We start from the raw sequence: 26,040 nt of genomic DNA, 5'->3' as shown, positions 1-26,040 counted from the left end.
AAACTCCTTCACAAACCCTTTTTTTTTTAAAAAGAGAAAGATGAAGGAAAAAAGGACAGTGTAACCCTATAGGCTGCCATTATGTGAATGTAAAAACAGCATCTGCACCTTTAAGGACCCAGAGACCACCAGTGTCCCATCATGTCCAGCAGGTGACAGTTGCTTCAGTTCTTTTTTACAAGATGTGCCAGTATCAGATAGGTCCAATAATCACCGGGTAGGCGGGAGGGTTGCTTACGATTTCAGAGGAGATTCCCCTGAGAGTGAGATGGGATTACAGGTAAGAAACCATTTCTTCTCTCTCAGGGAATCATCATTGATAGTCATAAGCACTGAATAGAGGAGCAAGCTCATCCCCACAAAGGGTGGCGGAAAAAACAAAAGAAAAAACAATTGACAAAACCAAGCAAATATATTTCTCAGGGAGGCTTGACCTACTTGAGCATCTGAATCCAAACAGTGATGTTAGGTAGAAGTGTGATCAGATCTCCATGTTGCCGCTTTACAGATTCCAGCTACCGGGACATTTCTCATTAAAGCAGCATTCGCCGCTTTCCCTCTGATTGAGTGAGCTTTAGGTCTACTGGACAGACCCTTGTTCGGTTTCTGATAGCATATTAGACCTGGGAAACTGACTGGATGTGGCTAGACTTGTATGGACCGGTCCATAGTTTAGAAACAATTGGTCAGAGTTTTACATATCTCTTGTCTCGTCCAGATAAAACTGCAAAACTCAACTCAAGTCTAGAGAATAGAGAGTTCTTCCAGCTGGTGTGGAAGGGTGCTGAAAGAAAGTAGGCAAGGAAATAGTCTGATTGACGTGAAAGTCAGAACTAAATTTAGATAGGGATTTTGGGTGAGTCCCCATCACCACCTTATTAGAATGAAAAACGGTGTATGGTTCGAGGGAACACAATGCCTGGATTTCGCTGATGCTGTGTGTGGATGTGATCGCTGCAAGGTAAGATGTTTTCCAAGAGAGATGTTGCACAGATGATTTGTGAATGGGCTCAAAATTAGTCCGTATGCGGTGACAGAGGACTATAATGACCTCCCAGGGAGGAGATGGGTGCCTGATGGGAGGGGAAAAACGTTTTCAGTCATTCTAAGGAATCCTTGATAATGGGAAGTTTAAAAAAAGTGGTTTGTGATGGACATTTTATATAGGCAGTAAGAGCTGCCAAATGAACCTTTATGGAAAAATTGTAAGCGAGATTTGGTAAAATGAAGTAAATATGGAAGAATGACATCTTCCCAGGATGTTGAATTCACGTTCTTGTTAGGACACCAAATGCAAAATCTCTTCCATTTGAATGAATAGGCTGAACATGTTGACAGTCGTTTAGCCTCTTTGACAATGTTCATGCATTCTTGTGGAAGGCTCTGATGTTCACACTGAACTAGCTCTGGAGTCATGCTGCCAAACACAAGGAGGAGAGATTGGGGTGAACTATCTGACCTCTGAATTTCATGTGAAAATCCAGTCTGGACTGCAGCATGAGATGTAGGCGCTCCGACCGATGAAGAAGGTCTTTGAACCACCACTGACATGGCCACTCTGGAGCAATCATGATCATTCTGGGTCTCAAGTAAGACAGTTTGATAAGAACTGACAGAATCAGGGGGATCGGCGGAAAGCATGGAGAAATATGCTGGACCAGTCACTCCATAGGTCACTCTCCAGTTTCCCTGCTTGGAAGTACCTCGAGGCAAAGCTTGGGCATTTTTTTTTTCTGTGGTGACAAATAAGTCTATTTGCAGAGAGCCCCACATTGTATAGATGTTTTGCACAACGTCATTGTGAAGGACCCATTTATTGTTTTCATACAGGACTCTGCTTAGTGAGTTTGCTTGAACATTTTGAACACCTGGGAAATGAACTTCAGTGGTCTGCAAGTCTCTGGCTATTAGCCACTTCTAAATTGTGTAGGCCTCATGTGATAAAGGTCTGAACCTCGTTTCCCCTGCTGTTTGAGTTAGTACATAGTTTTTGTGAATTGCTCATAGCTCGAGGAGATTAATGTGATAGGCCATCTCTCTCAAGAGACAATTTTCCCTGGATTTGTACATGATCCATGGGTGTTTCTCATCTTAGCAACGAGGCATCTGTTGTTATGGTCTGGGAATGGATATCTTGATGAAATGGCATCCCTTGAAGCAGATTTGTCAGAGAGTACCACCATTTCAGAGACTACTTTGCATTGGGAATCTTGTCCTCTCAAATGGCTGTAAGTTGGTCCCACTGATTATCGAGACATTTCTGGAAAAGAAGCATGCAGAGATGGGAGTTCAGAGTTAGAAAGATACACAAAGCCGTAGAGCCATAAAGGAATAACACTGTTCTCAATAGTGGGGTGAGAGACTTTCATGAGAGAGTGACACTTCAGATGAATTGATAACAGTCTCTCCTCTGTAGGGCACATACTTGCTTGGATGGTGTCAATGGAGCCCCCCCCCCAAGTAATGGGGACTCTGGACTGGATTAGAGTTTGATTTGGCATGGTTGATATGCAGCTCTAATCGCTGGAGAAGACTGCAGGTCAACTGGTAATGTAGTTGGGCTTCTTGTGGTGTTGACGCCTTGATGAGCCAGTTGTTTAGATGCAGGTAGACAAACACTCTGAGTTTTCTGAGGTGTGCAGCTACCACTGCCAAAAACTTCAAGAAAGTTTGGGGGGCTGATTTGAGGCTAAACAGAAGTACTTTGTACTGGTAATGATCATGACCCACAAAGAAACTCAAGAATATGCCATGTTTCTTGGCTGTTGGTATATGAAAGTATACATCTTGGAAGCCTACTGAACAAAGCCAGTCTCCCTGGTTTAACTGCAAACAGATCTTATGCAGTGCTAGCATTCAGAATTTTTATAGCTGAATTTATTTATTGGCCAGTTTCAAATAGAGAATGGGTCTGAACTCATTTCTGGGACCTTTTGTTTTCACCAGAAAGTAACAGAATAAATCTCTGTGCTATGCTGTTTTGGTGGCACAGTCTCCACTGCATGCTTTTGCAGAAGGATGCTTACTTCAATGTGCAGCATCTGCAGATGGTGACTGGATGACTTTGCTGGAATATTTTGTGGAGGATTGGTATATCTGAGACAATACCCATTCCGAACAACATGTATCACCCATGTATTTTTTGTGATGGATTGCCACTTTGTTAATAAATTAGAGATACTTCCCCTTACCGGATAGAGTAACGGAAAAGGGGGAAGGAGACATTGATTGCTTAGAGCCTGCTGTAGGCTTTCCCCCAAGCAGGCTGTTGAGTGGCTCTTCCTCTGGGCTGACCACAATGCTGCTGTAGGTAAAGTCTCTGCTTTTGGGATTGCTGGCAACCTTGGTACCAGTGAAGGGTTTGAACCCTCTGTGCATAAAACTGTCATTTGTAGGGGCTGTAGAGCCTTCGTTGCTCTTTTTGCTTGTCAAGGCCTACTGCCTAATGGGGTCTCCATCTCGGCCTTCATCTGGGTCATTTCATCATCCCGATTACTGCTGAAAAGTCTAAATACTGAGAATGGAAGGTTGATAATCCATTGCTGGGATTCATGCTTAAGAGCTGTAACGTGTAGCCATGAATGCCTTCGCAAAGCTACCCTGTGGCAATATTTGTGGGCTGCTAGCAGTGATGAATCCGCTGCAGCACTGATGATCTGGTTGGAGACCATGATACCCTCACTGACCACTTCAAAGAAGTCCTCCCTCTTGTCTTTGGGGAGGTTGTTGGCAAATTTTTGCTAAGACTCCGACAAGGCTCTGTCGTAACTGCCCAGGAGAGCTGATGCACTTGCTGCCTTCATGGAGGTGGCAGCTGTACCGCAAACCTTTCATCCCACTGAATCCAACTTTTACTCTCCTTATCTGGTGGCACAGTAGATGGAGTGGTGGAGTAGTGTTTCCTTGATGCAATGGTGACCACAGAATCCGGAGGAGGGACAGATTGGGAGAACAGTGGGTCCAGCTCTGGAGGTCTGTATTTCTTTTGCAGCCTCAAAGGAGCAGATGTGGCTGAGGCCGGTGTAAAAAAGTCCCTTGCTGATTCTAACATGCTCAGAACCAACAGTATGAGAGGCCTGGATGCTGATCAGTGTTGAAGCATCTTGAGGAATACTCATGTGGACGGAGTAGTAGCCGGCTTAGGGATGTTTGATTTGGAAGCGTCTCTCACCAGCACCTCCTGATAAGTGCTGATATCATCTACTGTTGAAACTTGTGGCTGTGGAAAATCAGAGAGAGATGGTGAATATTTCCCTGCGCTGAAAGAAGAGGTGGAATAGCAGGTTGAATGTTGTCTTGACCTTGTTCGTGAATGGGACCTGGACCTACATGCATGGTAATGATCTGAGTGTCTGGATAATGGCTGAGATGAAGAACATCGGGATCTGTGGCGATGCCGGAGTAGTGTATACAATGGTGAGATCTAAATGGCGATAGTCGCAGAGAAGGTAGAGGCCTCGGAGGAGGGGTTTCCAGGGGTTGTGGTTTTTGAAGAGGTATTGGTGATGGGGGTGGAAAGTCACCAAAGGAGGAGGTGGAGGAGGCGGAGGAGGTGGTGGTGGAAGAGGGGATGAAGGTGGAAGAATAGGAGAGTCTGGCAGTAGGATATAAGAGATGAAAGAGAATACACCTTGGAGTATTCAGAGTTCAGGGGTAATGGTATGCTTCTATGCCTTGATAGTTTAGCCTTTTCTGCAGATCTAGATGGCCACAATGTTGACCTTCTTCTATGTTTCGACATCGACAATCCCTTCAAGGTCGACTTTTCTCTATGTCTTGATGTTGACACACCCTTCAACGCCGAACTCCTTCTGCGCCTTGACAGTTTAGTCATCTTTAACGGTAAGCTACCACTTCTCGATATCGTTCCTCATCTGCTCTTCAATGTCAACCCAGCCCTCGACTGTGAAGACGTTTGAATGGCACCTTGTTCTGACGTCCACCCTTTTTACTTCCACCCTCTTAATGTTGTTTTTGGGCTGTACTTCTCCTTTTAGACCTTCCACTCCGGGGGTCCTCAGAGGAAGGTGGAAAAGCCCTGTAGAGGACTAGCGCTCCCCTCGCTCTCCAGATGTCCCACCTTCTGACTGCACCTGGTGCCTGCATTGCTCCTCTGTGCCTTGGAGGTGAATCTTCTCTGTTTCTCTCAGGGTATGTCTGGAAAGTTTTCTGCAGAGTGGACATTTGTCAGGAACATGGCTTTCATCAAGGCAGATGATGCAGACTTCATGAGGGTCTCACTTTACCTTCTATCTTCCACAGGCAGGGCACTTGTCAAAGATCGCATTTTAGTGGACGAAGGACAAAAGGACAAAACAATTCTGCCAGAAAAAGACAGAATTTCAAAGGGACAAATTAAATCAGTCGAGTGAATCATTTGTCACAAAAATGTATGTAGGATTTTTGAAGAGAAAAAACAAAAAGGACCAGCTCAGTGCTCCAAGATCCTGTCACCAGGAGCAAAAACAAACCTGAACCAAATGCCACCTGCTGAGCATGATGGGATTCTGGTGGTCTCTGGGTCCTTAAAGGCGCAGATGCTGTTTTGATATTAATATAATGGCAGCCTACAGGGCTACACTGTCCTATTTTTCCTTTATCTTTCTCTTCTTAAAAAAAGAGTTTGTGAAAGAGATTTGAGCACCGTACCAGAGTATTTGACCTTAAATATACATATACATGGGTATTCCGACCCTTCCTCCAAGCAATTTGAAGAATCTGGCCATTATAACCTTCCTTACAGGCTGCACAATGTGCTTGTCTTAAGAGATTCTACAGGCCTTCCTGAAGAAAGGCGAACATCTACACTTCAAAAGATATATTATGAAAAAAGTGCTCCGGGATCCCTGCATGTGGGTGGGACTATTCAGTGTTTATGACTATCAATGGAGATCCATTGAGAGAGATGAAGTGATTCATTAATAAAAAATTCCTAAAAGAAATGCAAACCTTACGTTTATTCAAAGGATATATGAAGGCCCTTTTTTTTCCAGACTTTTGTTGATGAAAATATTTTCCATTTTGACTCTGCAGGAACAAAGCACCAGTGGCGACTTCATAGGCAGAGGGATACAGTATCTCTATTTTCATGGGTATTCTGTAAGAAAGTCAAGCTTTGAAAGAGTAAGGCAAACTGTTATGTTGGGAGGAAGCTGGTGTAGGATATAATTAAGTTGAAGAACCTAACTTTCAAAATGGTGCCATAATGAGGGATTCATACTCAAGTCTCCATGAGAAAGAAGATAGACTGCACACAGGATTGGTGGTGACAGTGCCATAGCTTTAGTATAGTGCATGACATACAGTCTTAAATCATCCAAAAAGGGTGGATTACCTGAGTTACAATCAAGTCTCCAATGTAGTGTTCCAAGTCATGGGTTGTTGCTTTACCAAGAGTGGAATCGATGATATACCAGACACTACCCTTAGTACCAATTAATGGTGGAACAATTAGGATGGTTTTGTGGCTCTTGCAGTGTCTTCTATCCTAAAAAGTGTGTGATGGGTAGCCCTGCACACATTCCTTATACCTATAATGTAACTGGAAGCAAGCTATGCAAGGACATTTTTAATAGCAGTGGCAAAGTGTATCAGGTGTATCAAGTGTACCAGGTGACCTTAAAATACATGCTCCCATGCTATTGCACTTACCAGAGTGTTGTGTACAAATGTAAAAGAACACTAGAAAAAGGACATGTATAACATGACCTGCTAGCCATCCTCTTGTGCTAGTGATGAAAACAAAAGAATGCTTTAGTGCAGGCTTCTCCAACGAGTAGCTTGTGACCTACTGGTAGCTCTTCAGCTGCCTGTAAGTAGCTCTCCTGGGTGTAGCTCAGCTTATTAAATTAGAAGCTTTTGCTTTGTTGAATTAATATACATATACCAAAACTGAGATTATGTATTCGAGATGAAAATGTGCCAATTTTCAAAACTCATAAACTGATATTTTAATTAAAATGCCTGCATTTCAAATATTTATGTCCAGCATATATTTAATCATGTGGTACTGGGGAAACATTTTACATATACTATTACCTTAGTACCAGAGGTATTGCAGCTATGGTTGTTATGTATTACCCATGTACAGGCATTTCATATGGACAAAGCCTTTATTACATTGCTGCTGGCAATCATTCCTGATGCACTGAGGTGATTGCTGGTAGTACCCTTGCATGTCATAGACACTATTTAATCTTGTCAGATGTGGACAGTAATACAACACTAATAACATTACTAGATCTCGATGAGTTTCACTAAACATAAGTAGCTCTCAATACAGATAAGGTTGGAGACCCCTGCTTTAGTGAATACAGTAGAGCCTTCTGTGTGCCAATAAAACAATTCCTGGTAATAACACTGTGCTGCATTCATGCACAACTGAATGTCTGGGTCTCCCTTAGCAAGCACATACAGATAAAGACTGGCTTTATTCTGATAAGCTGTTTAAGAAAATACCTCTAGGAGGCAGTCAGTACACTGAAGATATTCAATTCGTAGGTCAGTGTTTACCAAACACTTTCATGCTTTCTTTTAAATGGGGACAAATGCCAGCGGTGCATCCTTGTTGCAGCACACAATTTGGCAATGCACTGCAGACCAGGCTCTTACATTTACTGTAGTTTGCTTTGGCTTGAAAATTTGCTTCACACCACAGCAGCAACAGCATCTGCCATTTTAAGAATGGAGCATCACCAAATCCCCAGAATCACCTTATCGCCCAGCCGAATGTAACCCAACCCCCTTGTCTATTTAATGAATCTCAGCCCATGGTGTTTTGCTATCCTTAAAATATAATGTCCTGTCCAGCCTGGAAACTGATATGCTTGCAGAGAGAGAAGTGAGGAGTGGATACAGAAAAGATTTGGCAGTGATGCTGCATCGTTTTCATATGAATGCTTTGAGGTTATGTAGGAATAATATTTTGGACTTAGAGATGGCAGCTAATAAACTCAACTTCACAATGTGTATCATTTGCAAATGGCAGTACAGTGCCTCTGATAGCTATGACCTCTAGATAGTAAAATAGATGTGCCAATTTGCAGGCCAGGTACAAATGCTGGACTTCTTCTGCTGTCAACGTGTGTGGATCTGCAAATGCCCAGCACAACACAAGCTGAAGATTACCTACTAGTAGACAGACCGAGAATATGTGTAGGAACAAGAACTTTCAAACACAACTCATTACAGTTGACACACTCATTCAGCTGGGTACATTCTCATTCATAGTCCAAAAGCTCCTCTATAAAAGCAGAATCAGACTCCAGTCTGTTGTAGAAACCACATAACATTGTGACAGTCATTCACTAACTACACAAAGTTCTCTGATGCGACAACAATAGCAGACTGGCAGCCTTACAAATTCCAATAAAAATACTAGTTTAGGGTCTATAAACACCACCACCACCAATAAAATTCTATGGTAGCCTGAAGCCAATGACAAATTTCCCATAATGATCCATGTGACTATGATGAAATGCACTAATGTTCATGGAACTCCAAATCCCTTAGTAGATGGAGGACCAATTCAAAGTCTAAACACACTAGTGGAGCCAAAGTATGTGCTTTCTTGGCAGCTAAGGAGAACACAACAATTAAACTTAGTGTAGACCATTGCCCAGAAAGTGGCAAATGCTGGAGAATGTAGATGGTTGGACTGGTGGCCTGGTCAAGGACTCCTAAAAAACAGAGGTGGCCACCTCTGCCAAGGACTCAGGTGAGGTTCACTGCATGGGCCAAGTGTGCCACGTGTGGCAAAACCATGGGGTACATGCAGAATAAATGTGTCGTACCTGGATCTCCTAGCACTTTGAGATACTTGGAACGCTGCACAACTTTCACTGGGCATGTTACCTTTTGCAGAATGTGCACAACTTCATAGCTTAATACATGCAGCAAAAGTCACATTGTTCCAACCTCCGTTATCACTTCAGCACAAGTTTCCAGTTAGGATGAAACTGACAGGTCTTCAAAACAGAGCCAAGTTGTGGTTTCACAAAATCTCTGAAAGCTAACTGGAGCCTGGACATCTCGTCTCCTGGGTTACGTTCATATGGCGCAGGGTCATTGTTTAGCCTTTGCTTCCTGGAGGCAATGATTTTGGTATAGTTAAAAATGCCACTCAAGTTCCCTCATCTACCACGAATGACACTTGGAATAGATGCAAGAATACTGAGGTCTTACACAAACATTTTTTCCTAGCCGGGTGACCTTCATTCCTCTGCATACATAACCTTCGTATCTCCCTACTTGGAAAGTGTAAATGACAAGAAAAAGGCATAGACTACTAACCCAGCATACAGAGACAAAGCAGCATGAGTAGCACAGAAAATCGTTCACAAGGACCCTGGTGCAAAATTGAGAGTTTAAGGAGAGCAATGCTGCTTTCGTGATGCTGAAATCCTACTACTGGAATGTCCTTCCCTCAAGAAGACTAGGCCAATCGTCTCATGGTATGTCCTATGAGCTAGCGTGTGTCCAAGTTTCTTGATCCTAAGTGGACTTGCTGTAACACAACACAAAATGAAATGTCTAGGTAAGTGACTAAATTGCAAGAATAGTTGTAAAGCCAGACTTCATCACTTTTTGTCTAAAAATTGGGGTATTTGTGTCTAAACACCGAACTAGAGGAAAAGTATATCAACAAAATGTGGCTGCATCCAATAAGAAGGCTGCACCTCCCATTTTTAGGTCGAGCATATAGGCGCAGAAGAGCTGCTTTTCCAATGTGTTAGCATCTATGTGGCCTTTTAACCATGCCCACCATATGCCCATCACTATCACTCGTTCATGGACTTGCCTTTTAAAAATCCTTTGATGACATTGTTAGATGTTTTACGTGAGTCCCGCCTTGGGGCGGTTTTGTTACCGCCTTGGGGACTGAGCCTGTTACATGGATAATTGCACATTTGCCAATATGTTTCACTGTGAGTGAACTGCTTTTTCCTTTTGTTTCTCTCCTTCACGCTCACGCTCATGGTGGCCGTGGGGCTTTGAATTGACTTGCTTATGTCAACTGTTTTACTTTTCATTTTCAATTTATGTGGAAAGAAAAGTCCACTGGCGCAAATGCGAGACCCAGTGCATTGCAAATGCTTGTTATTATGTGGTCTTTGGGACAATTAGTCAATGTTGATTTGTCGATTAGGTCCATAGTGCCTACACTAAGAAGCCAAAAAGCTGCGGAATTTCCACGAACTATAAAAATTGCTTTAAAGCATACCCATTTCCTCACTGGCACCCCCGCAGTTTGCCCAAGAAAGCGTATATATGATTGTGTTCCTTCAGTCACACAATCATGGGAACCACTGAATCTCAACCAGGTGAAAAGCTAATCACTCTGTGACATTGATGCTCTGTGACTAAAAGCTTTTGATAAAGTGCAATCGGGATTTTAACTCTTTTCTTCCATTTCAAGCCTCTACTTCATGATGTTACTCCTTCAAAAGGGACATGCAGTGCAGAGAAAAAAAATCTCTTTATCCTGTCCTGCATCTCTAACAACCACCAATAACATATATGTTGTGGTATTTATATAGCGCAAACCTAGCTGGGAAAAATGTTGTTAGGCACTGGAAGATACGGTGATTTTCCCAGAATCACATGATGTTGAGTGAAGTGCCAGGGGAAGGATTCAAACCTGGAACCCCAGATTCCAGAGTCAGCAGATTTAGCCACTAAGCCCATCTCAATACTTTAGAGTGCTGCTTTGTTGGAAGAGGTCTGCTGTTTTTTTTACATGTATTGTGACATCTTTCACTGAAAGGTCCCGTTAGGAAAACCAACGAATGCCTTGCCTTTGAAACATATTTCAAAAACTTCATCATCGTATTCACACAGAGGGACATATTTTCAAGCCCCTAACGCCACCTTGGCGTCATTTTTTTTAGGCTAAGGCGGCGCTAACCCGTCCCCCACCCGGCACCATAATTACAAAGTGGCACAATGCAACCATTGCGTCACTTTGCAACCCCTTGCGCTACATTATACCTGTGCCAGGTATAATGTATGCAAGGGAGAGTTCGCCCACAGCCAGGCCCAAAAAGATAGAGCCTCGAAATTTACAAGATTTCACTGCGCCATGCTAGAGTCATTTTTTAATTAATGAACAGAGTAGGTGTTAAAGTGACGCTAATGCATTAGCCAAACGGACTTCCCGTGTTTTACTGGACTAGCGTCAAAATGTTTGGCGCTAGTCCAGCAAAGCACCACAATAGCATCAGAAATGTTGACGCAATTGTCCTAACGTGCGGCATGGTGCACTGTATAGTAAATATTGCGGTACCATGGTGTTGTTGGGGGGCGCAGGGTGACGCAAGGAAGTTGATGCACTAATTCCTTGTAAATGTGCCCCAAAGTACATTGTGACGTGTGAACGATCGTAATGAGGCAATCAATCTAAAATGTACTACTTGGCCCTTCAACATCACCCTAATTAAACTTGTTAGTACCCATTCCTTCCCAAGCTTATGTTCTGAAAGTTCCGTTAATATTAACAGATTTACCCAATCACGCATTTTACACTTACCTTTGAAGACTCATACATTGAATGTTTCTGTTTAATTTCCAATGTTCTTCCTGTAATAATTACTTTGCAGTGTGCACTTTTCTCTATTTTAGCACAGTAAGAGGTTACCAGTTTATGTTGTCTTTTTATATCTATTGTGTTCTATCAATGTCTATCTTTCCTCTCCCTCTTGTCCCTACGTTATCCCTTTTGTTTTATCTTCTAAAGGATTATCTCGTTCCATAATACTCTTTAAAGCTCTCACACACTTCCGGGCCTTGTTGGTCCTGGTAAGACAACAAATAGACACATAACGCCCAGTCTTCAAAGCGTCAGGGCTTTGTTTTAAGGGATAACCCAGAAAGGTGGAAATAGGGTGCCACGCTGCATTATTTGCGAAACGTAAGCAGTTACTGGACTGGGGCAATGTCTCCCGGACACACTAATGCAACCAGAGGGTGATAGGAACTACTCTAAAGTTATCCGTTTTTTTCTGGACTTCCTGTCATTGCACACTATTTCTGTTAGTGATAGTTCGGCTCTTCTCAGCCGCCCAGAAGGGTTCATCTTGTCACCTGTGACGCCTGTGGTATAGCATAGAGAGAGGAGAGGCAGTGGGGGACTCTTTAATGGGGCTAGAAACGTTTCCTGGTTACTTCGAGTTAAGACTTTTGAGAGTATAGATTTCGGTCCCAGAACTAAGAGAATTCTTAACCTAAAAGCAAGGGAGCTATCCTTCACCCTCCCCCCACCCACCCCTTCTGCTTGACATAACAGAGCGCATTTACCCCTTCCCAGCTCCTTCCTCTCGATCTGACAGGCCAGCGACATGCTCCTGAGCTGTCAAGCCCCACTCCAAGCAAACATCCCAGACACCCTCCGGTACAACCATGGCTGGCAATGGATTCCATCTGTGCACTAATGACTATAACAACATGAACGTGGTTAGCTGTGCGAATCTGAGAGGATTACGCCTAGGACCACCCAGCCTGAGTGCAGAAAGCGCAGTCTGCAAAGTGTGGCAATCACTCACTGGCGGCCACACCCACTCTGCCATTGGTTGCAGGAAGGAGTGAATACTCTGTCGAACCTTACGTGCCCCATGGAGGCTTGTGTGGTCCTCGAAGCCAACATCATTCGAGGTAGAAGGCATTTTTTTTCAGGCTAACAACATATGTTACTGCTCGTTCAGTTCTACCAGGAAAATAACTGATTAGTCAAACTGCAGGGGGTGGGTGGGAGCCCAGCAGTGGTCCTTACCCTTGAAACAGAAACTCTCGTGTGCCTAGAAGTAGGGCCCCTCCACAGGCTGAACGAATCGCACAAGGGTAGTTGCCCATGGCAGCGCAGTATCTGCTGGCCATAATAACCAGCGCCTTGCCTATCTTTGGAATTCTGATTTCCCCAAACCGTAGAACTTTGTGGACTTTACAACATTTGTGCCGCCTTTTGTCAATGTATGTCTTCAGTGGTTGCTTCCACATCAGGTTGTGCGCTGTCAAAGATAGATTGTGGTTTACTGTGATTTTCTTTCTAATTGAATTAGAATACAAGAGAATGTGACCTAGGACACTGAAAGTGGTTATGACGTGTTTGTTTGCCCTTTAGTTTGTTAGATAATTCTGGCGAATTGCACACAAGTGAGCTATAGTACTTCCATATATTTATTTAGTGCTGTGAACAACAGAAAAGCCCACACATCTTGACAGTCTCCAGATTGTAGTAAACACCTGCACGGTCAACAAAGCAGAGTGAAGATGGAAGGGCTCTGGGTTTGTATGCTATATCATGTTGCTTAACATTATCTTTGGTTTGTAATTGCAGATTCGGGGGAATTGAGTTTAGGAGACTTCTAGTACACTTGGGACCACATTTAGGAAGGGCTTGCAATGCCATTGCGTCACGCCCGTCCTTAAGTCAGATTTACTATGCCACGCAGGGTCTATTTGTCTTCGATCTTTTCTGCTTGTGCTACATTCTGCAGTACACATAAAAAGAGCAAAAAGTCCCAGGTAATTGTTTTTGTGCAGGAAGGTCTGCCTTCCTGCACAAAAACACAATCCTGGCTGTAATGCAGGCACCTATGCACCACTGCGCAAGGGTGCCTGCGTTAGGCTAAAGCTGCGCTCAGTGTTGCAGCACAGGCAGAGGGCAGGAACGCGCCATAGCTCAGTAGATATGGCACATTCCTGCCGTTTCCATGTCATGCAGCCTAACGCAGCAAGTTGTCTTGTTGCGTTGTATTACTTGTTAGTAAATCTAACCGCGGAATCTATATACCTGTCTGTGTTCTATTGCATGCTCGCACGTGTGTGTGCGTGTGTGTGTTTGACATTCCTAGAAGTTATGGCACGCCCAGGGCTACAGAAAAATACTCCTGCCCATACAACTGCATACTGAGGTTATAACAGAGTATCTGTGGGAACAGAATAGCACACGTGCGATATAATGTAATGTGTGTGCCAGTATAGTACCATGCCAGGGGCCTAGAGCTGAACGCATTTTGTCAGTGTAAAAAATTCCAGGGTCTATCACAAATTGTCGGAGTGATAGCGCGGGGTCTCAACAGAGTAGTACATCTGGGGAACGGAGTAAAAAGTCCGTCATATAATGTCAGGCCTGGATAGCCACAGCAGAATTTCTGGGCGAACTTGCAGCAACAACAATATATTATTATCAATATAATAGCATTTTCTGCTGCTTCAGATGAATTTCTGCATCAGTACAGTTGCAGAGAATATGTACACAATGCCTTTCTCAGTATATTGTCAGGTCTGGGTGCATTTGCAGAACTTTTGTTCAAGTATAATAGCAATAGAAAACTTGCTAGCCTTAACATGCTTCATATGTAGGAACATCTGTCATATGAGAGCTGACCAAGAATATCCCATAACTGTTTTATAAGATGTGTCTGTATTGTAGCATCACTTTCATTATGCTTGGGACAGTGATGATTGTCCCTCGCAAAAAAGATCTGAGGCTTGCAGCTCCAGCAGAATGGATGTGTCGATAGATTATGACTCGTTTCCAAAATATTTTATAACACAAGGTTAACCTCGTGGAGTTCTTGATTGGTGCATTGCCTGTATTTCAGAGTTTTCTGCATTTCCTACGGCTAAACACTTGTCTAGGTTTCTCTGTTGTTAGCTGTCACTGTCAAATCACAAGCATTTGGCATGAGTGTGTATATCTCGTTACCTCTTACTCATTAATACTCAGAACTGTGCTATGTCAATAACTCAATGAATTTTCTATACCACTGAATACCTTATTTAACTTTCTCACTTTGACGGTTTAACACCATCTACACTTGTATACAAAATAATTGTCAAAGTCAAGATTTTCGCATGGAATCCCAATTCACTTGGAACTGTGTACGATTGCAGAACATACCTGATGTTTTTAAGAAAAAATACTTTCCAACATCATAGACTAGTATATAACACCTTAGTTGGGGATCTCCGGCAGAATAATTGAGTAGGAATAACCCCACCTTTTATTAGAAACGCAAAAGAACCTGTTCTGACTAGTCATTCCTGCCTCATCCATCATTGTTGAAAACCCATGAGAGCATCCTTGTCACACTGTCTGAGATGAATCACTTTAAAGGTAATCCTTAATGTGCAACAGCAGTATGACACTGGCACTCCATCCTATATTCCAGAGCATCAAATGGTCCCATTCACACTAATCTGCTTTCACATGGAGCAGAATTATATGAAACCATGGCTAGTGGCGGCTTCAGTTCAGTGTTGGGTTCAGTGAACAGTAGGAATCAAACTTTGGCAGTCTACACCAACCCTTTTGCAAGCTGGCAAGGTGGCTCAATCAGTTAAATCCCCCTTGCTGTTAACTATCAAAACCTAGCAAAGGTAAAACTGCCTTCCATCTTTCTGAGGTCAGCAAATTGAGTACCATAAAAGTGGCAAAATATGCAGCACAAAAGGCAGCTTCTGAGAAATAAAATAATATTATTATTAAGACTTTTCCATTCAACTGTAATCCTGCTCTCTCCTTCTGTGTGTCAGTGATCTGAAGTGATAGGCAATAAAAGAAGGCACCATAAAGAATAATCATTATCCGTCTTTCATTTCCTTGTGTCTCTCCTCTTCTGCAGTGCCCTAGCCCTTCTAAGCTTTCTTCTTGTGATATTATTAATTGCACTCCATTGACATCCCGTTCCCCACCCAACCCCTACATGTCCCATATGAGAGGCGTTTTACCATTTTGGTCTTGACAGTTGAGGCGCAGCAGTCTCCGCCATCATAGTTGCAGAACGCTCGGTTGTTCATGCCATCACAGTAGTAGTCCGACATGAAATGCTAAAGAGACAATGAAGAAGTATCAAGACAAATGGAAAAGGGGCATTAGTGGCAGAAGATCTATCATCAGGGTGACAAACCTAGGCATCTTTCTGAAGGTTGGGCAGAGGTCAGCCTTCAATAGAAATTTCCTAACTTTCCTTAAGAGTTAAGTTACTGTCTAAGGCACTAACTGAACATAGAGTAATGAATGGAGTTTATTGATATATCAAATGCACTTCAGTACAATATGTATACAGACCCAACCTGTCTCTCAAATGAATAAGTCAAGGGAGCACTTCTGGTGCTTGGGAACATTATGCTCCAAGTACTGTTTGACTGCTATCATTACTCTCATTAGGCTACAATGTCAGCTTTTATTGCGCAGCTTCTCTCCTCGTCTCAGATTCCAGTTCACCCTTTGCCGCAATCCTAGCTCATGGTCTTTCTCATCTATATTCCTCGAAGCGGGTTCCGACAGGGAACGTCGGTAAATTTCTCATGCAGCCTCTTACCATTCTCTCCCTCACCACCTATACCCTGATTGGAAAGTGGGAGCTTTTTTCCATTATGCCAGGGCAGGCCACTAACGGGGCATGCTTCTGGCACTCACAATGGAGCCTAGGCTTTGGAGCGGGGGCAGGAGAAACAGGAATTTAGCTTCTTTTCAATTTCAATTTAAGTTGAAATTAGCATCATCGCACATGTTGATGCCATGTGCTTTAAAGATGTATTTGTGCTGATGCCACTAAAAGTAGCTATGGCTGGAGGGCACCCATTTTTTTAAATATAACTATAACTTGTTTGTCTATTGAGTGAGATGGTTTACATGGCATTCCTGTGATGTGTATTTACTCCACACTGATGTTTATCATAATTGTGTAAAGAGATGGAACTCTAACTGGGTGTAAACAAACAAACCTTTACAATGTTCTGCTTGCAAAGGGTGATGCTGGTGGAGAGGGAGACGGCAGGAGAGGATTAATGAAAGAACTGGAATTGAGAATAAGATACGAGGGGATAACAAAGTAGTTCAGAAAACAGGGGGTGACATGTCTGCAGGTTTGCAAGCAGCAAACACGCACAAATTACTTCCACTGAGACCTCACCTGGTTTGGGAAGTTTTATCAATTTATTGATTTGCGACTGAGATCATTCAGAAAGTAGACATGGCAATTGCTCTATGGTAACTAACAAAGATTGAACTGAAAAAGGAGTCGTCTTGTGAATACTCCTTTATCTTCTGGTGGGAGTTGGTCCTGGTCTGGTGTTTTGGGTGAAAGCTCTTGGAAGAGCTGAGCACTGTGCAATACTTATCTCATGGGGATATCCAGAATATATGGCATGGTTCCAGCCCTCATTAACCAACTTAAGGGACCCCTGCATTTTATGGAAGCATAGGCTGAAGGATGCGGCTATGGCGCTCCACAATACTGTACAGTTCAGTGCCATGAATTCTTTGTAGGATGTTGGTACTTTATAAAGTCTCACAACATAGGATATCTTAAAGTTCTTACCTCACAGCCTTTAATACAATGAATTGTTTGTGGGTGCGGATACCATTTTCGCTCAGCTGTGCAGACAATTTTCTGGTAAGTGACAAAAAAAGAGGTGTCAAGAAAGGGACCCAAAGGGATACGTGAAGTGAGTGAAATGGTGTGTATTACACTTCATGACATGATTCACTTTCAAGAGGGCAGGAGAAAGGTGGCAAGAGAAAACGCAACTGTAGATACCTTGCACAAAAAGGACCAACATAGAGGTACATTTGTGACAAATAGTGAAGTAAAACACAAGACAGAAGGAAAGGAATCAAAATAAACATAAAATATAAACAGGAGAGATATGAGACAGAGAAGGGGAGACAGAAAGAAGAGGATGAAAAAGGAGAACAAAACAGAAGAGACTAAGTGAATGCAGAAACAGGTGTTAGTTGAAGGAAGCAACAACAACGATTTATGTAGGTGAACTGGATAAAAATGCTCATGAAAAGACAGAGATTGAAATCAGCGAAAAGGGTCCCAAGTGCAAATACTGGCTTTCTTTTTCTTTTTTCTTTTATCCTTCTGTCTCGTCTTCAGGAATAGGAAGAGTGGATGACAGAGAACTAGAGAACAGTGGAAGGAGGTGTATGGAGAACAGAGAGTGAACGAGGGCGAGATAGGGAAAGACAGAGAACACAAGAGAGAAGTAGAAACAGAAAACAGGCAACAGGACACTAAATTTCAGATATTTTACCTCCCCCTCCCGAAAAGAAACAGCAGTTCAATTCACAAGGCTGCAACCTTACTAAACAAGTGTTTGCAACGCAATGAGTCTCGCATTTGCTCGAGTTAGACCTATTAGCATTGTAAACTCATAACCGGACTTTTCTTGCCACATAAATTGAAAATGAAAAGTAAAAGAGTTTGGCATAAAAGCGACTGTGTGGAAGTCACAGGCCCTTCAAAATAAACATTTGTATTCACATTTACTGTGGGGTGGTTGGGGAATAACGTGCTATTGTACCGATACTCCCAGATCCCTAAAACAGTAAACATCGAGGAAACAGAAGTTCGCTCTCAGTCAAACGTACAGGCTATAGTGCAATTATCCATGTAACAGGGTCGATGTCATGCAAAGCGCTCGATTACTGCACAGCGTGATAGTGCTGTGTAGAAAATTCAAAGAAGAAGTAGTCCAGAAACCATACGGTAAACATGCAGCCTCATATGTTTTCAATAGTTTACCGGTGCGCTCAAGGAAGCTAAACACTGGAAAAGGCATGACGTATGCATGCATTTCACTAAAGAAATCAAGCGAATTTTAAAAGGCAAGCCTACAAACCAACCAAACTGTGGGGCATGCAGTGGGCATGGTTAAAAGCCCACAGATGGATTACAACAAGGTAGAGCGCTTGCGCGCGCTCGACCCTAAAAAGAGTTATAAAAACTCTACAGGTCTGTGAAGAAGGATGCCTGAAACAAGACACAGTTTTTACAGATAAAAAAATCCACGACATAAACTAAATCTGCTACTGAAAACAGCTACAGTAAATCCCAACCCAGACATATAAAACTTAAAATAAAGTGCAGCAAACTGCTTGCTAGTTAGAAGCTGCAAAAATGCTAGTCAAAGTTAGAAACCCAAAACACAGGAATCTTAAGATCACATAAAAGGTTAATGACTATGCTCCGCAGATTGAACAATGTGGTAGTAGGGACAGGCCTGGTAAGCAGAGCAAGAGTTACCCAGTTGGATCAGTGACCTGTGCCAAGCGGATGAGCAAATCCGCTGTGCAGAGCTGTTATGTCACCTGTGACATGTGGACGATCACATCTGCTGCACAGAGCTGATATGTCACCTGTGCCAGGGGTGATATGTCTACTCTGCCACGTGGATGTATGGATCCACTGCACAGGGCAGATATGTTACCTCTGCCAGATACTGCACAGAACTGTTCTGTCAGCTCTGTCATATGGACGAACAGATCCACTACACAGAGCTGATCTGAAGGGGTCAATCACCGATGCAAGAGATGTGATAGAAGGACACAAGATCTGTATTCAGGGTCATGTCATGGCACAGGTAACATAAGCAGTGGCTTCTCTTGAATCCTGCTGGGGGCATTGCAATCACACCATCCTACAGACTGCTATGTCAAATGTCTCAATGCTGGCAGTTGGACGCCTCACACGCTCCCATGTAGCTGGACAAACATTATATTTTACTATTTTCAGCATTTGTGCAATTAGAATTTTGTTTATATGCAAATTCCAACAACTCCATGTCACCTGTGACATCTTCAGTCTTGGCTTTTTAACCAACAGCACTTTGCATATTTGGATTTTTTAGAGCATAACAATAATTGCAAACACAAAACTACGAGTCCAGGCATGCAAAGCCATGTTTACTGAAAGGCTGGGACTAAGTGAAAAGGTTACATGTCATGGATCCACTAGTAGCTGTGCAAAACCAAAAGGGTACCCGTAGTTGCCAAGGTTTTAGATTGCTGTGTGTGACATTTTCATAATTTCACTGTAACTGAGTAAATTTCAACTAACAGTGACACTTTCTCGCAAGCAAAATCAAGAAATGAAGATGAAGGAAATATATAAATATCACAAATTACGCCCATTTGAGCAACGAGATAAATGCTACAATACAATACAAGGTCTTCTGGTTTTAGGCTTACTCAGAAGCCAGTTCTTGTTGTGTGGTGCCCAATACTCACCTTTTTTTGCACTTGGCCTCAGCCACAATGTTCGTTTTGCAGCAGAAGTACTCAAGGAGCTTTTTGTGGGTTTTGCAGGTACAGAGGCCCAACTCTGAGCTTCCCAGATGGCTGCGCAGCTGGTGGTGAGTGAACGCCTGACTCCCCACTGACAGGCAGACATACCTCAGTCAAGCTGCAAATGTGGCTCTCTGGGGGCCAGACTGTCCCTCAAGAAAATGGGGCTTGCTGCGATCTCGAGTCAAGCCACTTGAACATTGGATACTGGCAGGTTGCTTTGATGATTGAGGAGTGGTAAGCCTGGCACGGGATCCCAAGATGCATTGCGTCTATAAAGGTGCGAGCTTTGTAGGAACCGGTAGGGTTGCTTAAAGAATTTATTATGCTAGTTTGATTTTTAGATTAGGGAATTAAAGTCTTTGCTAATTTGTGCCGCTTACCTTTTCTTCTTCCTTGATCAGGTAGTTTTGCAGCCTGGCACTGTGTTTACAGTGGAGGTTCCTTTCCAAGTAAATGTTGGGAATAAAAATTACGTGAATGTGGGCCTGTGTAATGTCATTGGTGGTCAACGGAAAGTGCTTCAATACCTTGGGGTCGAGTTCGTACTATATACAATTGCAAAAAGAAATGTTCCCCAGAAAACGATCTGCCCTGATAAGAGTGGAGGGTAGTCTGTGTCTGCAAAATCACAGGGTTGTGAGACTTACAATGCAGGAGGAGTAAAGTGCCAGCTCTGAAGGCATCTGAGGCATGTGCTGGCTGGACCCAGAGAAGGAAGTCTGTGTTATTGTAGCTAGAAACACAGCAAACAACTTACCTCTCCATGACCAGTTCAATGTTTGCTGACTTACAAACCATGGCCCTGATTTAAGAAAAGTGGCGCGCTTCAGGTCATGAAGCCCCACTTTTCTTGTGGCCCATTGCCCCCCCCCTAACGCAACATTATGTGCGCCATATTTAACATACGGCACACCATGCCGCAGGTTACGGACAATAGTGTCATAATTTTATATTCTATTGTTGTACTTTGCAGGATTAGTGCCAAAAATGTTGGCGCTAATCCTGCAAAGTACATAGATGCCCTGTGCAGGCGTTAAACATGCCACTAAAAATGATGCAGTTGAATCCCCTAGATTTCACTGCACCATTTTTAAGGGCCCCTTAATGGGGGAACACCCCCCTTGCATAAATTATGCCTGGCTCAGACATAATATGGCACAAGGGTTTATAAAGTTTATAAAGTGGCACAATGCATGCGCAATATGGCACAGAGTTTGTGCCACACTCAAAATAACGACACTAATATGGTGATAGTTGCTGCTAGGCCCTTCTTAAATTTGCACCCATGTTTTTGCAATAGTAGTCAGCTAAGCCCAGTCCATCGCAGTACCAGCCTAGGGCACTGAGCAGTTGTATTACTTGCAGGCTCAGGCTGCTTAAATTTAGATTACAATGTCCTTAATATATACATTAAAAAAAGAAACATGTCAGTCTCATAAAAACCACACACTTACACTGACCTGAGAGGAGCGGCCAACGAGTCTTGAAGCACCGACATGTCACCATAGCTTAGGCAGTCAGATCATTTCGCCAATACAATGATCCTGCCTCTGCAGCGGTGACTATCTCGTCTTCTCATCCACCTTTCCCAGTGCAGCTAGTCGAGCATGATGAGGAGGGCAGGTACCAAACTGGTGGCAGTGCAGTCACAAGTGCAGCAAACTAAGCATAACTGCTGCTTGCCCCTCACTCACACAGTGACTAAGTGTGACTTCCTGTCGGGCAAATCAAATGGACACACCCTGTGTTGTGCAGTCACTTGATGCCTCAGTGGCTGCCTATATCCTAAATCAGCAACTATGCATGATGGACGCAACCAACTGCCATTTACATTGTTGCATGAACTTTACTGTACTATGGTAGCACTGCTGTACTGTGTAGTCAGTGCAGTCCACTGCCGGAGCAGCTCACGATCCTTGCTGATTCAGAGTGCTAAGACGCCGTGCTCCCGACTCGCTTGTATGTCTCAGTTCCGGTGGTGTCAGGAGGCGCTATAATGTGTGACTTACACATTTTAGTGTGATGATGCGGACCACCAAACTAAAATGCGTTAGTCTAACTCCTGATGCGTGGTACTTGGCAGGGCTGGGTACCAAAATTGATTCTACTTTTTTAGTAGAGAGCTATTCATAGTTTTCAACAAATCAGGTCCATCTGGCATTTAAATGTTTGCCCAACTTAAACTTGTACTGGATTGAATGTAAACCTCGGACGACTGCTTCTGGTGTGTGTCTGGATTTTCCAAAATGTGGATTCCAAAAGAAGCATGACAATTTAAAGGGTTAAAAATACTAGCCTCGAGGGGCTCCGTGTATTTTGCAGGTCGTAGGTTTAAATACAACAATGTAGCTGATGACCCTTTAACTTTGATGAGAGCAGGCCACCCCAACCCATATGTAATGTGGCCTTTAAATCCAATTTGCTGAATATGCTTATAATTTACCACTACATTCACAAATCATTTTATGAAGTCTTATTCACCTAATCCCATTCTGATATAGTTTTTTATTTCCCACAATTTTCTGAGCAGGGCTACTGGCCTAATGTTCCTAAATATACACATTTTGCACTAAATTAACCTCTGCGACCCTGTGACAGGGTCTTTAAATCATACCAGCTTTTGACTGATGCTGTTGCCTAATGTGTGCCATTTGTAACTATAGCTGCCAATAACTCAATGTTGGGGAACACCCGAACTCCCTTGCTTGGTATGTGGTGCATATAAAGTGAATAGTTAACTTATGTGTATGCAGCTCTTAATATCACAGCAATGCAGGTTCCAGGCTCTATCAACAACAGTTGTAAATACTTAGATAAAAGGCTGAGCTTTCCGTCACTCAGATAAGCTGCACTGGCTCATCCTCCAGGAACCAGATCTTTTTTTACACCAGTAAATTGGTGCATTCCCAACCTGCATCGAAGTAACGCGTCTTATTAGCCTTGAGACTTCAATAGGGACATCTTCGCAGCATTGTAGGCCTTCCAGCATAGCGGAACAGTGCAACAACAGTGACACACGCAATAAACGGTTCCACTAAGAGGAAATTTCGTAAGTGAGCATTGTAGGTGCTAATCCCGGAACTGGACACAAAGTGAGAACAAGGTAACAAATGTCCCTGCTCTCCTTTCACGCGTCACGCCCAACGCGGAATGAGAGACGCTGGGCTCGCTACGTCCCGCAAAAGTGTGTGTACCATGTACCGTCGCCGCCGCTTCCCCCCTCGTTCATCTCCATGTCTCCAAACATAATAAAATGGATGAAAAAAACTAGAAAAGAGCAGAGAAAATGATGCATCTAGTAGAGACAAAACAGACGGAAGGGAACGTGTTGGAAAATATATTGAACGGTGAAGGTGAAAATCAGCATTAACAGAAAGTTTTAGTAGAGGCGAGGGGACATTATGAGAACGAGCAGGAACAGGGCCGAGGCGCAGAAGGAGGAATGGGCGGGGAAAGTTTGAGGCAAGGGAGCTTGAGGGCTACCCAAAGATTGTTTCCACGGCCAGCACACGTCCCTCTCTATATGTTATTTACCAGCAGGCCCGGTTTGACATTGTGCAACGCAGGAAGGTCAGAGAATAAAATAATATTTGATATTCTTCATAAGGCGTCGCATTGATACGTTCTTTCTGTGAGGGGGAAACACTAGCCACCCTTTGAGCTGAGCCAGGGGTGGCCGAGTTACGGCGAGGAGGGGCGCGGGGCATCTGAGAGGCATCAAATGCGCGCCTCTGCTGGAGGAAATGGGCTGTGCCCTTTTAGAGTCCCGTCTGGGGACGTAAACCGAGGGCCCCCGTGTCAGGAAGCCCATTCAAACCCGGCCCTCAGCCTCCTGGGGATGGACGGGTCAAAGGCTTAGTCTATTGAATGGACCATGCGCGTTGACACAAGCGCGGGCCGTTCTGGTGAAGCCATTGAAGATGACGTCAACAGCTTTTAGCAGGACCGACCAGGGAATTCCAGTGCTGAGTTTTAGGAAACCCCGTGCCTGATATTTGATGTCTCCTGACGCACAAGCCGTGTTTATCCGAGAGTTAATTTAATCCGTCTGCTGGGGAACCGGCACTTGTTTTTTACAGTCCTTGTTAAGTAGGCTGCTGTGAGACTTACCTGACGTGTTCAATGCTATCTCCGTGGAACTGTTTATCTTTCCAGTGCTTTCCTTCTTTTCGCTGCTGTTATTCAGTGCCGGCCTACCCCACCTGTCTCACAACAGGGCAAGTCTGTGTGTGAGGAGAAAAGGGGAGCGGTGAGGCCCAATGATGTTAGACACATAAGTGGCCACGGGGGGCAAATGTCAAATATACGGCCTTTTTCCTGACAGACAGATGGAAATGTAATGATTGCCTTTAGCTAAAGTATGTTTACTTTGGAGTGTCAGGAGCAGACCTATTTCCAAATAAACAGGGAGGCAAATTGACATGAGGATCAACAGAGATACTCGAAATAAGGGGTCTGGGGCTCTAGCCCTGCAAGCTTCAAGACAAGGAGAAGTATCCCCGGGTAACTTCCGAACAAGACTCTGGTGCATATTTATCAAACTTTCACACAACACAATGCAGCAAGACACTTTACTGAGCTGAATGAAAGAGAGAGCAAGAATGTGCCACATTGCACCCCCCAACCCCTAGAAAGTGGAAACAAGGAGAAATAGATATTTCTCACCGTTGCCCCTCTGGTGGGAAGGTGTAAAAATTTGACCCATTCCCAGGTCTACCTGTGTCGATAAATCTGGGAATCTGCTAGGATACACAGGTGGATGCATGGGAACACCCACAGTGCACCTATGTAACACCCCCCTCCCCCACCATGCAGTGTACCACAAGGAAGTGACTTGTGCTGCTTTGCATTACACCAGATTTACCAAGCCACACAAGGCCAAGCAGGGTGGCCTTGCATGGCTTGTTAAATCTGAAAGTAGGTTTTGAGTCACCGTGCGTGGCGCAAGGGCAACACAAAAGTTGATAAATTAGGCCAGATGATGAGCGAGGGGCCCTGTAGGGCATATAGGGTGTCATTCCGACGGCCGGGGATGCGCCGCCATGGGGGATTCCGACCCCCTCACCGCCATCCTGTTCCTGGCGGTTCCGACCGCCAGGAACAGGATGGCGGTGAGGGGTGTCGTGGGGCCAATGGCATGGGCACTGCAGGGGCCCCCATAAGAGGGCCCCACTTTGAATTCCAGTGTCTGCTTTGCAGACACTGGAATTCGCGACGGGTGCCACTGCACCCGTCGCACATCCTCCACTCCGCCGGCTCCATTCGGAGCCGGCTTCCTCGTGGGGAGGGGTTTCCCGCTGGGCTGGCGGGCGGCCTTCTGGCGGTCGCCCGCCAGCCCAGCGGGAAAGCCAGAATGGCCTCCGCGGTCTTTCGACCGCGGAGCGGCCATATGGCGGCTCCCTCCCGCCGCCCGCCGGGGTCAGAATGACCCCCATACTCTTTAACCCTGTCTGTTATGAAGGCAGGGGCTAAACCTCGGAGGCCAGAAAACAATGTAGAACAGATTTTGAACCGGAAGCAATACTTTACATGCAAACAATGGAGGCCTTTGAGCAGAGGAGTCACATGATCACTCTTTTGGCACCAGTGAACAGACTAACTGCCATGTTTTGCACAAGTTGGAGACTGTACCAACTAATTTTCAAGGATACCTAATTACTCTGGGTTGGCATAATCCAATCTCAATAGTACCAGCACAATGATCACTGATTTTAAGGCTTCCAAGGTAAGAAAGGACTTGAATTTATTAGTCTGTCTCAGTAGACCTTAGAAACTACTGATTAAATTTGAATCTAAGCTCACTATTGACCAACATCCGCACTTTGTCACTGAGACGACGGGGAAGAGTTTCCATTTGTGATGGCTAGTTGGGGGAGGTCAAAATTTAATTTTTGTTGTTAGTTAATGTTGCAAAGTGAACCCTTTTTGGGGGGGGGGCACCCCAAGTTTTTCTTTTCTTT

General features: G+C 43.9%; 1 protein-coding gene across 1 annotated transcript in view; it reads right to left on the bottom strand.

The window, feature by feature from the left end:
* Positions 1-26,040, bottom strand: part of PAPPA (pappalysin 1) — a 572,334-nt gene that overhangs the window by 12,052 nt on the left and 534,242 nt on the right. The window contains exons 20-21 of the mRNA XM_069241521.1: positions 17,325-17,396; positions 15,730-15,828 (exon numbers count right to left, since the gene is read on the bottom strand). Coding sequence (XP_069097622.1) covers positions 15,730-15,828; positions 17,325-17,396 — 171 coding nt within the window. The remainder of the gene's footprint in view (positions 1-15,729; positions 15,829-17,324; positions 17,397-26,040) is intronic.

This window comes from Pleurodeles waltl, chromosome 6 (genome assembly GCF_031143425.1).
Source record: "Pleurodeles waltl isolate 20211129_DDA chromosome 6, aPleWal1.hap1.20221129, whole genome shotgun sequence".
Lineage (NCBI taxonomy): Eukaryota > Metazoa > Chordata > Amphibia > Caudata > Salamandridae > Pleurodeles > Pleurodeles waltl.
The sequence above is the reverse complement of the archived record's forward strand: the minus strand, read 5'-3'. Positions and strand labels throughout refer to the sequence as shown.